This window comes from Falco cherrug, chromosome 7 (assembly GCF_023634085.1).
Source record: "Falco cherrug isolate bFalChe1 chromosome 7, bFalChe1.pri, whole genome shotgun sequence".
NCBI classification, from domain to species: Eukaryota; Metazoa; Chordata; class Aves; order Falconiformes; family Falconidae; genus Falco; species Falco cherrug.
The window spans coordinates 16,853,689-16,871,001 of record NC_073703.1 but is presented as its reverse complement, the minus strand read 5'-3'; the positions used below and the strand labels follow the sequence as shown (position 1 = coordinate 16,871,001).

Here is a 17,313-nt window from a genome sequence, read left to right as displayed (position 1 = left end):
TCACTTTCAAAGCTCTTGTTGAAGTCTAAGATGTGCCATTTTAATATTGGGCAATTTCTTTGCCAAGCTATGTTGCAGCAGAATTTACCCTTCCAAGTATCTTTATCTCTTTGCAGTAGCGTTGAGTACTGAATGTTTTTCTGATTGTTTTGTATTTGTTTTGGTTTGGGTTTTTTTTTTCTGTCTGTAATTGTATTCTTTGCTTTAATTTACAGTCAGAGAATGAGAGAAACTACCATATATTTTATCAGTTGTGTGCATCTTCTATGCTACCTGAATTTAACCATCTTAAATTGGGTAGGTCTCAAGAAAATAACCTGCTCTTCATTTTTGCAGTGCAGTATTTTGAAGATTAGATTTTCAAATGCTAGGATGTTAAGTGATTTATAGCATAAATCTCGCAGACTTACAATGGGACTTGCATTTTTGTCACTTAGCTATTACTTCTGCTTGTATTGAACTGGAGAGCAAATCCCTTGTAACTTGAATAGCGCATGATCAAGTACCCAAGCATCTTTGAAAATCTACTGTCTGTAGTGACAGATGTCATAATGACAGTTTAGGGACTTGATTTATTTATCTACAGAGAAGTTTTAATGCCATGTGGGAGAAACAGACCTTAGGTATGTTTACTCAGTCTTCATTCTTGTTTGTTTGTTAGACCAAGTATTAAGATTGCTGGAATTATGAGTACTAGTTCGTGTCGGCTTAACTGGATTAGGCGCATGGATTTCTCTCAGAAAAAGAGGACCTGCAGCTCATTGCTGAAGAGCTGTCATCTGACGGCATCTTTAATTTTCTGGTGTTGCAAGAGTCTTTAACAAGTGGCTATCCCCAGCCCCAAACTTTCCAGCATTACAAGTTTTGCTTCATATCTATAGGAAGCGCAGAAGAATTTAACTACACAAGAATGGGTGGCAGCACAGTAATAGAAGGAGTTGATGACAGAGCAAATATGGTGGAGACTCAGAAGACGTTTGCTTTACTGGGTAAATTCATGGGCATACGATTTTCAAATCTATTGAAAAGGTTGTGGGGTTTTTTTTCTGAAATGGACAAAATATTAGTTGTAATTACCAAAATAATTTCTTTCATAGCTTACCCGTTGCACTGTTGATCTGTTTTGGAAGTACTAGGCAAAAGCAAATGGCTGTTAGCAACTGGTGTTCATTGTTATTGGTCCAGATCACTAAAGGCTGGAGTCTTCTTGGCCCTTAAGCTAACATGCTGTGACAGAAATGGAATTGGAAGCTTCTTTGCCCCTATATGGCTTATGTGGATGCCAAATCAGACTTGAGCTGGCACTTGGGGAGGTATGGGAATTTATACCTAATCTCTCATCGGATCAGACAGGCAGAAAGTAGGCAGAACCAAGGCTTTGCATAGTAATTGCAGAGAGGCTATACAATCCTTGGCCACACAATGAAACAAGTAATCCAGAATTGTGCTATTTTAATTAATTGTACTGTTTCTGAGTATTTAAAATAATCAAAAATTGTTTTTTTAGGTCTGAAGGGTGATTTTCAGATGGATGTTTTTAAAATGCTGGCAGCAATCCTACACTTAGGCAATGTGGAAATAGCAGCTGTTGGAGATGAAAGATCATCTATCAGTGTAAGGAAGTAGCTCATTCAGATACCAACATTTTCTTTTATATTCTGTGCCAAAAATCCTTTAGTGGTATTTTTTCTCATATCTGGGACTCAGGCCACCATTACATCTGATATACTAAACTTGAGAGATTTCTCCATCTTCAACTGTTTAAATCCTGTTTCGTGCCCCAGTTCAGAAAGTCTGAACAAAAGGCAGAATGTGGCAAAGAGAACCCCATATCCAATTGATCCACAGCTGTTGGAAAATCCATTTGGGACTGTCCGCAGGATGCAGGATGCAGGAAACGGAGCATTATCAAAGCTGCTCAGAATCTGTCCCAGCAGACTATGCAAGTCTAAAAAGCAAGGACATCTAAACATAGGTTAAAGTAACTTTTTCTTTCAGTTTCCTAATCCAAAACATCTCATCAAGTCTAAGTTTTTCTCTCCTGTATCAGAAGCTCTCTCCAATATTATTTGCTTTATCTTTTCTTGATACTTTGCCAGACAAAGAAGTGAACAGAGCCCCTTGTCTATCTAAAAATCAGAGTCGTAGGTTGATGTCAGTGGTGCCAGGCTTTCACTGTCTAGGCAACAGTTAAACCATTAAATGTAAACTAATAGTATTTATTTATCTTCAAAGCTGGAAGATAAACATCTCAATATATTCTGCGAACTTCTGGATTTAAGCTGTGACAAAATGGCACGATGGTTGTGCCACCGAAAGATCACCACTACCTCAGAGACTGTAATAAAGCCAATGACGAGAGCTCAGGCTGTTAATGCAAGGGATGCTCTGGCAAAGAAGATCTATTCTCATTTATTTGACTTTATTGTGGAAAGAATTAACCAAGCTTTGCAGTTCCCTGGCAAACAACATACTTTTATTGGTGTTTTGGACATTTATGGGTAAGAATGTCTCTGGAAACCAATTTACTTTAAGTTCTGCCTTTTCTTTGGACTTGATAAAGAGGCACTTTTTGATTTGCGCTGCTAATGAATCTGGAGGGGTTTGTTTTACTAAAAGGGTCATAATCATGCAAGTTCTTTAGTATCCAGAGTAGTGTAAATGTTTAGCAACTATAAATAGGGGTTTTTTTGTGAATGAGATTTAAATTTAACTTTTTATATGATACTTCTAGATTTAACTCTGGATTTTTTAGCTCTCATGTCTGGTAACGTTAACTTCTAGGGAAGTTTTGATATGCCTTAGGGTCTTCCATTTGTTTTACAGCTATTTAATTTTCTTAGAAATATTAGTATTCTTTTAAGACTTTGGAGCTATCCTACCATTTGTATTTTAATATCAAGGTTGGGGTTTTTTTCATATTTGACATGTGTTTCAGCTTTGAAACATTTGATGTGAACAGTTTTGAACAATTTTGCATCAATTATGCTAATGAAAAACTGCAGCAGCAATTTAATCTGGTATGTTCTTTGTTACAGTTCTTTACCTTATTTTATTTCATCTTTTGAGATTATCAGTAATGGATATTAGCAAATGCTCTTTGTATTTGAGTAATGGATATTTCTGGATAATGGCTATCCAGTAATAAAAAAAAATAAATTTATTTTTATATCTATACATGCATGTACATATATATAAATGAAAAATTCTTATTTTATTTTCTTACGAGACAGACATGTAGTATACTACAAAATATATAAATATTTTGTTGCTATCTTATATATACAATCACACACATGAGCACATTTTTTTAATTTTCTTCCTTAGTTGTAACCTTCCATTTTCATAATTTTCACATATCTAGCATGTCTTTAAACTTGAACAAGAGGAATATATGAAGGAAGATATCCCATGGACTTTAATAGATTTCTATGACAACCAGCCTGTCATTGACCTTATTGAAGCTAAAATGGGAATTTTAGAACTTCTGGATGAAGAGTGCTTGGTAATTTAAAAATTCTTGTATTTAGAACTCATTAAAAAACTATATAGATTTTTACAAGTTGGACTTGTAATCCATATTTAATCCTTTTAAATGGGAAGTAGAGCATTTTCCTCATAAAACAAACATTAATGTTTGCCCTCTATTTAGTAATTTTAATTATAAGCCACTTTGTCTATATTTCTCTTATAAAATTAAGAATCTAGAACTAGGTTCTTACCTAGAAGCTAACCCAGCAGCTGTATTTCCCCACTGTGAGAGTAGTGCAGTACTAGAACGGGTTAAGCAGAGGCGCAGTGGGATCCCCATCCTTGAATACTTTCAGGACTTGAGTTCAAATGGCAGCTCAGATCTAGTGTTGGTGGTAGTCTTGCTCCAAGCAGGAATTTGGACTACCTAGTCTCCAGATGTCTCTTCCACCACTATTTCTACAATTTGTTTATTCCATGAATCACTAATTTTGATACAAAAAAAGCAGTCCTCCTTTCCCTTTTTTATAGGTTCTTTTTGAATGCATCAAACCTACATCTTTGCTTTTTCTTTTTCAGTCTTACGTTTTTTCCTTTGTGCCGTCTCCTGTCTGTAGCAATTCCTGAACCTGTATTTTTTTCTTCTACATACATGTAGTTCCTTAGACTTCCAAACCTATTGAAGTAGCTTTGTCAGTGAAAAGCAGGGCAGGGTGAGGTGAGCCCTGTTAGAATGGTCTCTAAAAGGTGTTTTGGTGGTATTAGCAAATTGTACTTCTCAGAATCCAAACCATGGAGTAATATGGGAGAAATTAGGGAATATTCCCTAACTCATTAACTTATCTGTTACTGTTCTCACTAGCATTCTCAGGGCTCAAATTGTCCCTGATTGCAGGTAGCATCCTCTCAGGACAAAATGATTTATGACTCAACAGAGAATTAGCTCTAGTCAGCAAATTTATGCATTAATGTGACCTTCTTTTTAAGAAGTATTTGCTTCACAGAGCCACTGGCTAGTCTGAAAAGACAAAAACTGGTTGTTTTCAAGCCTCATAACTCACCGAAGCTGCTTTATTCAGACAGTATTTATTGATAGTAAGTGTTTTTGCTGCTTTTAACAGTCCAAAAGAGTTTTGCTAAAGAGATTGCCCTTGTCATTTTTACAGTTACCTCATGGAACAGATGAAAACTGGCTTCAAAAGCTATATAATAATTTTGTCAATAAAAATGCACTCTTTGAAAAGCCGAGGATGTCAAACACTTCTTTCATCATTCAACACTTTGCTGATAAGGTAAAGTGTAAACAGCCCAGTGTTATTTCACCGTTTCTAGCAGTAGCTCATTCAGAAAAGAAATAAACTTAGGAAATAGAGAAAATATTAACCACACTTGTTTAGAACTCCTATAAAATTGATCTTCAATGTATAGTACTATTTATTTATTCGCAATACTGCCAGTAACATGCCATTTAAACATAAGAAGTGCTTAACATAATGAATTTGGGAGTATAAAAATAAATCATAAAGAGGCAGAAAAAGTGTACAATGCAAAAAGAATATAGTTAAGATTGTAGTCTGTACACATTTTAGCCTCAGTTATTTTACATTTCAAATGTAATGGTATGTGGATTTGAAACCATAGAATAATGAAGAGAGAAGGAAAGAAATCCCTAATGAAGACAGGAGGAAATTGCAGCTGATAGTGGATTCTGAGTTTGTCCTACTTCTAAATTTACAGTATGCATGTATGTATGTATGCCATAATGAAACTGTAAAAAGCAGAGTTTCAGCCAGCATGTTTAAGGCTAATAAAGAGCTGTTGGCCACCACAGCTGAGAGAGTATTGTTTTGCTAACTGTTCATATATTGCTGAAAAGTTAATGATTTCACCTTTTTGCACAGGTAGAATATAAATGTGAGGGATTTCTGGAAAAAAACAGAGATACAGTGCGTGAAGTATTGATAGAAATCTTGAAAGAGAGCAAGGTTTGTGAACTATCAGTAATGATTTATTTTCTAATACCTGATTTTACTGGAATTGATTCAGATCTGATTTTTATTTGTTTTGATAAAAAGATTTTTTTTAAATTAGGTTGAGTCCATTAGTTCAGTCTTAATTTTTATTAATATTCTACAAGTGTGTATTTTTAATGTCAAAATAACATACAAGGTAGAAAAACACAGTATTCAACTTTTTCATATATGTGCATTTACTTTGCTAGTAGTTTGGTGGGTTTTTTCCTTAATATCTTCCTTGAAGATCATTTTGGAATCCTTGTAACTGAACAATTCACTTTATCATTAATTTTTTTTGTTAGTTATTAATGTAGCTTTAATAGGTAGTTTATCATTAACAGCTGCCTTTGTTTATTCTTCAAAAGAGATTAAGAGAATGCCAGGGCAGGGAAAAATTCAGATGTCTTGTATGTGCCTGCCACTTCCCATCTGCTTGAAGGCTCTGTCCCTTTCAAATCTACAGCCTTGAGACTTCAGGATTACTATTAAGAAGCTATTTTAATCTGACCAACCCCCATATTCTTAATCTAAATTAAATATTGTGAAAAAATAACCTTAAGTGGTCTTATTTTTAACTCTGGTCTGTATTTGTGTCCATGTTTGCTCATACTGAAATAGCTTTTTCAGGCCTGCTTAACAGTTGTGGAGTTTTGTCTGTGAAATGTGTAAGTGCTTCACAATAGATGCAGAATTGTTGCAGCTGTTTCTTCAATTGTTATTTGTCTGTGGCTTAAAGATCCGGTTCCAAGTCCTGCAATACCTGGTCTAAGCATTAAGGTGGATGAGTTTTGCATTTTACGTTACAGTAAATGTAATTTTTATTTAAATGTTACTACAGTCCCACAGTATTTATCTGTGATTTTTTTCACCACACTTTTAGTTTCATCTGTTTGAAAATTTTTTTCAAGACAACCCCGTGTCCAGTTTGCCTTTCAGTTCAACTATAAGCATCAAATCTGCAAGACCTGTTCTCAAGTCACCTAACAAACAACTCCGAATGACTGTTGGCAGCAAGGTACTACATAAACGTTCTATTTTGTGATGCTCGTACTCTCAGGGAGGTGTACTGGGCAGTCTGAGACTATGGTACTGTGTTCTGTTACTATTCACGGGGGACTATCCAGTTTTCAGTACAGCAAGAGCCAAGCCACAGTGCAGTGCTCCAGCTCTGGGTGTAAGTAGGTGTGTTTGTTTGTTTGTTTGTTTTCTATATAGGAGACTGTTAGGTACAGCAGGACTGTTAAATTTCCTGCATTTAAGGTAATTTCCCAGTGTCCAGCCAAAACCTAACAAATAATTAAAAATCTAAGATTTGACTTTTTACTTGGCTGTAAATGTTTCATTAGCAAAACTGTTATGTCTGATATTTTTTAGTTCCGGAGTTCTTTGTCTTTACTTATGGTGACACTCAATGCAACCACCCCTCATTATGTACGATGCATAAAGCCAAATGATGAGAAGTTGCCTTTTGAGTAAGTATGTTAGTGGTGTTGAGCTGTTATATTACCTTAAAATTAAGAGAGTATTTTTCTATTTCACAGTAGCTGCACATCAACAAGCTAAATTCTTATTATTGAACAACTTCCCATACAGAACATACTTTTCCTTTCAAGATGGTCGAAGTAAAAAAAGTACTGTCATCTTACAAAAATGGAATAATTCTGTAATAGTTATTGATACCTTAATAATTCCTAATATCCTAAATTTTTTCAAGTTGGATATTAGTGTTTATGTATTTGTCATAACATTTTCTGGGGAAAGGTTGTCCTTTGGTTTAAGCTGATGGATATTTTACATGGGTGTTTGCTCTTGTAGAGTCTAGATTAGCACCAATTCTTATTTATGGAATGAAGCCACTGCTATTTTCTTTGTAAACTTCCCTTTTGTCCACACGAATATTTAGAAGAGCTTCAGAAGTTGGAAAAGGTGTGAGCAGTGTTGAACATAGCCTTGGCTTTTCCCACACAATTTCTTATCATTTTAATCTTATAATGCAATCATATGTGACGGATAATTTGCACAATTCCTATGAACAGCTTGATAACCACCAACATGTAAGTAAAAGTTAACTGTGATGCAGCTATTGGTCTATTTTGTGGGCAGACCTGTGGAAGCACTCTAGTTTCAGTTATACACCTTTCAGCTGGATAGTAGTGTACTGACAAATGAAATAAAAGCTTTTGTCATATCTGAGTGGGAGGGAAGAGGCAAACTTTGATTCTAAATTAAATTTTTAAAGTGTGTTACCTAATTTTTCTGAAGCCAGACAAAATCTGTCCATGCAAAACATGTTACAAATGGCAATGTTTCACTATCAGTACAGTGAGACCTCGTTATTCTGTGTGATAGCAGTGAGGGGGAAAATAGCCTGGCTAATTTAAAAACATGTCTGAATTAGACTAGAAGAGCATATCTTAAGTTTGTGAAAGAACAACAGTCGTCTGTCAGCCATGGGGATCTCTTAGCTAGTACTGGATCAACACTGTAGCGCAGTGCTCTGTGGGCATATCATCACTGGTCCAGATTTGGCAAGAGTCTTTCCACGCCTTGTGTTAATAATCTTGAACTCAGATTTTCGTGAGTAAATCTTGGTTTATTCATAGTCAGTGTGCTAAAAGGTACCTAGACAGAATTTCTTGTCAATAGACTGCTGAGGGAATTTATTTTGTGTATGTTTTGTGCTGAGAGTGGCATGATTCTTTGTCACATGCTGATATGAACTGTCAAGATAAATATTGAAAGGAAACAGGACTTTTCATAAGAGAGAAATAAACACAGCCTTCCTTTTGTTTGAGGAAGAAAAAGAAACCTCAGATACTTCCTATCCCATATTAAAAAAAAAAAAAGAAGACACCATAATAAAAGTAGGGAGCCCTGCATCCTATGGGCAGAAATAGAAATGCAGCTAGTAGAATGGCTCTAACTATTACAGCATGCAAAACCCAGCAAAAATGTAAAATATAACTCTGCTTTTTTAGGTTTGATTCAAAGAGAGTTGCTCAGCAACTGCGAGCGTGTGGTGTTTTGGAAACTATTCGAATTAGTGCGCAGAGCTACCCATCCAGGTAGGGATAGCAGTGGGCCTCCGTGTTTCAAAAAGTACTTGGATGTCTCTTAAATAAGTTACATTTGCTAACTCTTAATTTTCCAGGTGGACTTACATTGAGTTTTTCAGCCGTTACAGCATTCTTATGACACAGCAGGAACTCTCTATAAATGATAAAAAACAGATTTGCAAGATTGTTTTGCAGCGGCTAATCCAGGTTAGTTTGTCTGTACTGACCCACTGTGTAGCGTAGCATCTGTTATTAATAAAGGTCTCTTTTGCCAAGAGTGGTGTCTCACTCCTCAAATAGGAAAGATACTTACATTATTGCTGTCTTTCCTGAGTTAGTGCGTGGCACATCAGCTTGTGAGTCAATAGCCTTGTGTTGTGACCAGTCATGATGTGGCCATGGACCCGTGATTTGACTGCTCTGTGCTTAGTATCTTCACTTGTAAAATAGAAGATGCTCTACAGTAAGCAGTAAATGATACACGTTTATCAAGTATTAGAATTTTACACACACAAAAGGGCTTTTTATGGTGGAATGCAGCATATTGGAGAACTGTTCTAAAATGTGCTATTTTGCATATTGCTATTTGTTAGACAAGGCTGTAGTGACAAGGCTGGTCCAAGTTCAAGCCAGTGATTCGAGTCAGTGTGTCAGTACTGACTGGGTTCAGACTCAGGAGTGTGTAAGGCTACACACAGGCATACTTGCAGTATAGCTCTGGCACAGGCCAAGGGTGGGAGCCTGAGCTTAAAAGCAGCTTCTCCCCTGGGTTTTTGCTCACACAGCTCTCTGATTCAAGGCCAGACATGCGCACCAAAAGGTAGTGTTGAGCCCAAGGAACCAGGCTTGCAGGAGGGGGTGAAGAGGTTGCTTTCAAGGCCTTGATGGTAAGTCCAGGTCCTCGCTTTAATGAGACCACCAGGGTGCGATTTTTGGATGTAATTCTCTGGTTCTTTTCTGCTAAGTGGATTTTCCCCCCATATACTCCTATCTACAAAGAAGGCAGAGAGGATATTCTTACTTAGCAAGATCATGTCATTTCAGAAGAGCTTGCCTGAAGTGACAATTTATAAAAGGAAGAGAGTGGTCTACAATCATAAACTGAAAGTTTATATGCTTATTGTTTTCTTTTTCAGGATCATAGCCAGTATCAGTTTGGGAGAACAAAGATTTTCTTCAGAGCAGGACAGGTTGCCTACTTAGAGAAACTGCGATCAGATAAACTGAGACATGCATGCATTACGATCCAAAAGAGTGTTCGAGGCTGGCTGCAGCGGAAGAAATTCCTTTGCATAAAACAAGCAGCTATTATAATACAGCAGTATTTCCGGGGGCAGCGGACTGTACGGTACTTTTGACTGCTAAATGAATTTGTGGTTAAGGCATGCCTGAAAGGATATAGAAGGTCAAACTAATGCTCAACACTAATTTGAAGTGTAATTTTTAGGAAAGACCAATTCAGATTGTATTTCCATTTCCTTTTCATTGTAATTATGGACTTGAAAATGTTCAAGTTTTTCAGCTGATACGAAGAAAGTACTCTAGCAGATTTCAAATATTGTCTGCCAGATTCCTGAGAGGTCTGTCTACCTGTAAGCTCAGTCCGTAGCTAATGGTGCGTGACCCAGTTATTGGCTTGGGCTTACTACTTAGCATCAGAGCCAGAGAAGAAATCAGGTAGCAGAAAGGAAAAGCAATTTAATTTACAAGAGTCTTCAAATTAGTGTGTACAAATTATTACAAGGAATTATGCAGCAGAGAAACTGCACCAGTCGTTCACAGAGCAGACTGAGAGGAAGATGGCTCTATGTAGGCTTTGAAATTTTCAGAAAGACACCATCAAAACAATTGCTTGTGGAATGAATTTCAAAGGTGGTGGACAATTCCCTCTCACTTTGATTGAAGAAAAAGCTCTATTTTAGATAGTGGATGCCTGTTTTCAGTATCTTCTGGGTTTTTTGTGTGTGATGTGACTGACAGAGGGAATGTGCAAGGGAAATCTGATGTGACCTAAGTAAACTTTATTGTCTTTTGAATTAAGGCAAGCTATAACTGCAAGAACTCTGAAGCAAACATGGGCAGCTATAATTATTCAGAAATACTGTCGGGGTTACCTAGTCCGTAGACTTTGCCAGCTCATCCGTGTGGCTGCTGTAACAATTCAAGCTTATACAAGAGGATTTCTAGCAAGAAAAACATATCGGAAGGTACAGCCTATCAAAAATTTTATTTCATTAACTGGAAACAGCTACTGCTCTGTAAGAAAGATGGAGACAAGGGCAGTGATCCCTAATACTTTATCTTTTGTGGGTCTGGTTCTCATATCTTCTACTCTATTTTTATATTGTTACAATAAAAATACTGATACACAGTAGCTTAGATATAATCTTGGGGCTACTGAGAGTTCTGTCTGATTAATACTTGATGCAGATCATTAATGTGATTACCACAGTGGTTCAAATGTGTCTGCTGTCTGGGTATTACAGTATCTTGATACTTCCGTGAGAAGCTTTGTCATTACTAGTGCATGTAGATTCACAGAAAGTTATAATGGATGCTGATTGAGCTATAGATAATGGCAGACAGATATTAATGTTTTATTTTAAAGATGCTTGAAGAGCACAAGGCTGTGATCCTTCAGAAATACGCCCGTGCGTGGCTTGCCAGGCGCAGATTTCAAAATATTCGGCGGTTTGTAGTGAACATCCAGCTTTCATACAGAGTTCAGCAACTGCAGAAAAAGATAGAAGAACAGGTGAGAGATACCAGTCAGTTTATGATTTTAACTAATTTTTTTATCATATCTGTTTTATTCAGAGCTCTCCTGTTGACTAGAGTCTTTAGTGAATTACAATATCCGTACTTTACTTGACAAGACAGGAGAATATGTAAGGGATATGGTCTTTAATGTAAACCACTACTATCCTTCCTACATCTAGGGCAGGAAGAATAATCTAGAGTATCCTTATATTTTTGGGTTAGTTGTGGCAACAAGAAGAGTCTGCAATAAATTTTATATTTTTACTGTTTCTTAAGTAGGCCATTCAATCTCTGGATGGGGTTACTTGTATTGGGATGAAGGATGTGTGAGGTACTGCTCTGGTACAACATATTTGGTAACTTCTGGGAATTCCATATTATGTTTATTTTGCAGCTTATTTTTGAGAGCCATACCAGCCAAATCATCTTTAAGATGGTAGCTTTAGTCTAATTGGTGGAAATAATCCTTGGTTGGAATAATTATGACTGATACAGGATGGTGCGCAGAAATAGGTCAGGTGTTTCCTTCAAAAATCTATTAAAGAGTTTCAGGTGTGCATTATTCTGTTTTCTTTTAACCTGTCTTACTCACTGTAGAGTAGAGAAAATCATGGTTTGCTGGAACGATTGACCAGTCTGGCTTCAAGTCATATGAATGACATGGATACTATTCAGAAACTCGAATTAGATCTTGAAAAGTTAGCTGCTCAAAAGAGAGCATATGAAGAGAAAGGGAAAAAATATAAAGAGGACAGTGAACAGGTAAATTTTAATTACTGTCTGGGTTCCTTTTTTTTTGCTTAAATATTTTTTTCAGCCACTAGATTTATCCAATGAATGACTCGAGAGTTACTAAGTAACTTTGCTTTCCTGGGGCAGGGTGGGGGAAGGAAGGGAGTCAGTATATGTTTGTTAGACCTTCTGTGACCGATTTCTTTCTCCTTTTGTAATTTATATATTATTCTTGCTCTTTATGTCTACAGAAAATCTTAAAACTTGAGAATCAGAATAAAGAATTACAAGAACAGAAAGACACCTTAGAAATAAAGCTCCAAGCAAAAACTGAGGAAATGAAAGGTACAACAACCAAAAGGAGATTTAAAGGAGTTATAGTGGGGTAAAGTTGTAAACTCAGGTTTTATGTAAAGGTCAATGACTTTTGTTCTAATAAAAGCAATATAAATGCTGAATTCACAGTAAATTTAAAGTTGATCCTAAGCTTCTCTTGCTTAGAATGTGTAACGCAAATGCTTTTAATTTAATCATTAAATTAACGTTGTTCTTTGAGTAGCAAAATCTCTTCTCCTGTTATGTTTCCTTTCTCGTGCACATGCATTCCTTCGAAGTGATGCTTTGTCCTTGATTCCTTTAATATACTGCTTTTAAGAATCTTAATTTCAAAGGACATGCTTAGCACATGAGATCAAGTATACTTTAGACAAGTAACACTTCGGTGTTTCAGAACCTTTTTATTCTATAGCTTTACTAGTAAAATTTACTGTGATAATTTTTGGCACTTGAGAGAGTTGTTTCAGCCTTAAAATACCTTAGAATTTAATTACTAAAACCAAACTTCTCGTTGTGGTCATACTGTTCTAATAAATGTACATAATTGCATGGAAGTTTCAAATATTGAAATATTTTTTGACAGAGAAAATGGACGACCTCACAAAGCAGCTCTTCAATGATGTACAAAAAGAAGAAAATCAAAGAATGTATGGAATCTGAATTTTATTGCTTTGAAACAGCATTCATTTTTTCTCTTGCCCTGCCTTTCTTTCTCCTGCTGTAAATGTATTATGCTCACATCACTTATGAATCTGTCAGTGTTCTTGAACGTTAATGCTAGTACTGAAGTACTTCGTACAGTTGAGGAAAAGCACATGCTTGTTTGCGGGTCGGCTATGTGCAGGAAATTATGTTATAGACCTGAGATGTTATTGCTTTTGCAGTTTCCTGTCTTTTCATGTGTCTTTCTGAGAATTGAAAGGCAGCCCTGATAATAATGGTTTCTTTGGAAATAAACTCGGAATTCAGTCAGGACTGAAAGAGCAGTCGTACCAGTCAGAATTCCTGTGAAGTGAATACTAAAGGGAAGAATTGAAACATTCATCTTGAAGGAAAGGCAGTGTTTGTAAAGGCCACTTGGTTAAAAATGTAGGGGAAAACCTCCCCGCACCCCCCCACCCCTTTTTTTTAAATTTCATTTGCAGTATTTAAATCCTATTATTTAGCAATAAATGGCTGTTGCTTTGCTTATCTTAGATTAAAGACAGAGAAGTTTAGGTACTAGATAAATGCTGTTCTTTGAAGGGTGAAGGGTGCAGTCAGTCCTTCCTGAGGGTTGGAAGCCATGTGATATTTCAGCTCAGTCTGATTTCAGCTGCAAATAACTTCAAACCATACTAACAGGACTTTTTTGCTAGTTTTTTTCTGCTTTGCCCATGAACTGTATTATGTTGGAAGCTGGTCCATTCTAGCAGGGATTAGTAGAAAATGGAAAACTTCCTGCATTGTTTTACGGAGAAGGATACAGGGCCTTCTGTTGCTGTGTCCTCCTTCAGTAAGTGACTGTGACCATAAATGTAGCAGAAAGCTGCTCAGGTAGGCCAGCTCTCAGGGAGTTAGAGAATTAGCCTTTAAGCTGAAAAACCTCAGTTTTGTCTTGAATCCAGTCTCAATATCTGAAAGATGTAGCGGAGTCCAGGGACATTTTCATCCCATTATCATCCAATTTGTAGATTGATTCTGAGGGTGTAGGATAGCATTTTTTAAGTATTTATGGTTCATTTACGTTCTCTTCAGTGAAACATGTCCTTCAAATTAAAACAAAACCAAAGCCCACTCTTTCATGTATGAATGTAGGAAAATTAAACCACATTTTTGTTGCCTTGTTTAGGTTACTTGAGAAAAATTTCCAAAATCAGAAGCAGGACTATGAAAAGGAAATTGAATTGCTCAAGGGAGAAATTAAGATTCTGAAAGAAGAAAAAACTCAGCTACAACATCAAATTCAGCAAGAAATCGTCATTCAGGATGGCTTGAAAATGGAAGTAGGACAACTTACAAAACTAGCACAGGTACAGTATGACACGTTTCATTTTGGAGTCTTTGCTAGATAAAGCAAATAGAGAATGTGGGTGTTCTATTTATAAATTATCTTCACTAATTTTTTTTTCTCCAGTGCATATTTAGAAGAATTTGTAGTTAATAAGCTGTATTTGATACACCACTGTGTTGCACTGTTTGCATATAGTACACAACATGAGTAAGTTACTGCTCACAAAAATAAGTGCACATTTTGAAGAGTAATTGTGCCTGAATATTTATACATTTAAATGTGTGGATCTCTTTTTCTTCCCTTTTTTCCAAAAAAATATTAGTTTCTCAGTTGTTTTTTTTTCCATAAATTTAGCTTATAAATGGCCTGAAAATAGTACTTTTATGTAAAGTCACATTTTTTTCTCTGAGTCAATTCCATGACAGAGACACAAGTTTTCACTACATCACATTACTCTCCTCTGATGCTTGAGAACCAAATGCTTTAAAAAAAACACATTTTAAACCTTTTACCATATGAACTTGTTATTAATTATCATTATCTTTATGATGTAACTGATACTCAGCCCTTGTCATTCCCTCCTTGTCTCGGTCTATAATTTTTGTCTGATTCAGAAAATACCCGAGTTGCAAAAGGAAATTGAACTGCTGCAGACACAAAAATTGGATGTTGAGAAGCAGGCCCAGTCACAGAAGCGAGAACTGAGGGGTAAGCTACATACTAGATAATTCAGGAACTTACCGAGTACAGTGTGAAACAGGCCAGTTTAAATTGACTTTTTTCATGTTAGCTTTGACAAAAACCCATTTCTCTTTCCCATCCTGTAGGGATTTCATTCTGTTCCTACCTTTACTTACAACGGGGGATGGGAGGGGGGGGGATGGGACACACAACGGACAACCCCCAACAGGTGAGTTTTACAAAGTGATCACTGAATACTGAGATCTAGGGTACCTATTTGAAGAAATTCTGATTTCAGACATTTCTCCTTTGTGTTTCAAAGTCAATGCTAATAATTTAAACTTCACTTAGAATCTAACAAGTAGCTTGTAGAGATCCAAGATAATGGAAACAATACATTATCTTGCTTTCATTCATCCTATCTTTAGCCTTAGGTCCAAGAAATGTCAAATATGCTTAAATAAGTTGCTGAGTTAGGTTCGCTTCGGGAAAAGGTACTTAATAAGAAGCACTATTGTTGTGTACTTTGTTCAATGCTAATGCTGTCATAGGGCAAACCTGTGTCTGCAGTATTTAATGTAGTAACCTAGCACTAGATGACAAATCATTTCTTCAACTCTAGCAGTTGTCCAGATACAGAACAGAAAGATTTAACTTTGCACTGGAGGTCTGATGTGTTAAGAAAAAATATATTGGTGGTATGCCTATCTAGTGCACCTTACATGTCCAGAAGTAGAACCAAGTCCCTCATTATATTCTTGTAGTACTCAGTAAATCTGATTTACCAGGAAAGAACCTTGTAGATTTAGGAATAGGTTGGTTTGATTTTTTTATAATCAAACTTAACTTGAAATATGGGGGGAAAATTGTTCATGTAACAAATTTTTTGTTTTTTTCCAGAAAAGATGTCAGAAGTTACAAAACAGCTTCTTGAAAGTTATGATTTTGAAGATGTACGAAGCAGGTAATTTTGTTCTGAGGTCTCTTTAAAAAAGCTTAAGAAGTACATTTTGTTCATCTGTACTGCCTTATATTTTAGACTCTCTACAGATGACTTGGAACACTTAAATGAGGATGGAGAAGTGTGGTTTGCTTACGAGGGCTTGAAAAAAGCTACAAGGTTAGTTCAGTTCTTCAGTGTTTTCATAACTCCAAGCTGTGATCTAGAAGATAAACAGAAAGATCAGTAACTGATTTGACAGTGCAGTACTGAACGTCTGTTTAAGAAAGGAACAATACTGGCTGAGCAGCTTAAAATCAGTTTAACAAACTTCTAAGTCAGTGAGGTAAGTGAGTATGTGTGCAGTTGGGGAAATGTGTTTCATCTGAGATATGCATAACTTTCAACTCCTTTAATGCACAGGTGGTATTACAGAATGTCTACATGTTATCCATGATACTTTGTTTCCACTTTGTATTAAGCCTGACCCATCGCATCAAGATTGTACTACATCTGCCATGTTCTTTCTCCCTTTTTTTTTTAACAGAGTATTGGAAAGTCATTTCCAGTCTCAAAAAGAAATATACGAAAAAGAGATTGAAGGTTTGAACTTTAAAGTTGAACATCTTAGCCAGGATATTAATCATCTACAAAAATTATTTCGAGAGGAAAATGACATAAATGATGGTATTCGACTTGAAGTTAGCAGGCTAACTTCAGAAAACCTGGTAAGATCAAGGTGTAGTAAAGCAAAGTATGTTTTTGTTACTTTAGTAATACAATCCAAATGTGTTTCTGGCACAAAACCCTCAAAATCTTGTAGTATGGTCATGTCCTTGAAATCTCAAGCCTTGAACAGAGATGGCCATCTAAGATTGCACATAATAGAATCACAGGATCATTTAGGTTGGAAAAGACATGTAAGATTATTGAGTCCAACTGTTAATGTAGCACTGCCAAGTCCACCACTAAACCATGTTCCTAAGCCCCACATCTACTATGTCTTTTAAATACCTCCACCACCTCCCTGGGCAGCCTGTTCCAATGCTTGACAGCCCTTTCGGTGAAGAAATTTTTCCTAATCTCCAATCTAAACCTTCCCTGGTGCAACTTGAGGCTGTTTCCTCTTGTCCTGTCACTTGTTACCTGGGAGAAGAGACCGACCCCCACCTGCCTACAACCTCCTTTCAAGTAGTTGTAGAGTGATAAGGTCTCAGCTCTTTCCTTGCGTGCTGGGGTAGTGTGTTAAGAGGCAGCCAAATTTATTGCCCAAGTGTGCAGCTTGCTGGGGCAGCCTCCCATAGGTTTTTTCCCTTTTCTTTTGCATAA

General features: G+C 36.4%; 1 protein-coding gene across 2 annotated transcripts in view; it reads left to right on the top strand.

Annotated features, from left to right (window-relative positions):
* MYO5C (myosin VC) overlaps window positions 1-17,313 on the top strand; it is a 37,349-nt gene that overhangs the window by 7,435 nt on the left and 12,601 nt on the right. For both annotated transcript variants that reach the window (XM_055715856.1, XM_055715857.1), the window contains 23 exons: window positions 216-297; window positions 882-989; window positions 1,508-1,614; window positions 2,236-2,501; window positions 2,939-3,020; window positions 3,365-3,505; window positions 4,638-4,763; window positions 5,373-5,456; window positions 6,367-6,501; window positions 6,861-6,958; window positions 8,465-8,551; window positions 8,638-8,749; window positions 9,679-9,890; window positions 10,584-10,749; window positions 11,151-11,297; window positions 11,900-12,064; window positions 12,286-12,379; window positions 12,954-13,017; window positions 14,202-14,382; window positions 14,978-15,071; window positions 15,945-16,008; window positions 16,084-16,164; window positions 16,532-16,712. In XM_055715856.1, coding sequence (XP_055571831.1) covers window positions 216-297; window positions 882-989; window positions 1,508-1,614; window positions 2,236-2,501; window positions 2,939-3,020; window positions 3,365-3,505; window positions 4,638-4,763; window positions 5,373-5,456; window positions 6,367-6,501; window positions 6,861-6,958; window positions 8,465-8,551; window positions 8,638-8,749; window positions 9,679-9,890; window positions 10,584-10,749; window positions 11,151-11,297; window positions 11,900-12,064; window positions 12,286-12,379; window positions 12,954-13,017; window positions 14,202-14,382; window positions 14,978-15,071; window positions 15,945-16,008; window positions 16,084-16,164; window positions 16,532-16,712 — 2,877 coding nt within the window. The remainder of the gene's footprint in view (window positions 1-215; window positions 298-881; window positions 990-1,507; window positions 1,615-2,235; window positions 2,502-2,938; window positions 3,021-3,364; window positions 3,506-4,637; window positions 4,764-5,372; window positions 5,457-6,366; window positions 6,502-6,860; window positions 6,959-8,464; window positions 8,552-8,637; window positions 8,750-9,678; window positions 9,891-10,583; window positions 10,750-11,150; window positions 11,298-11,899; window positions 12,065-12,285; window positions 12,380-12,953; window positions 13,018-14,201; window positions 14,383-14,977; window positions 15,072-15,944; window positions 16,009-16,083; window positions 16,165-16,531; window positions 16,713-17,313) is intronic.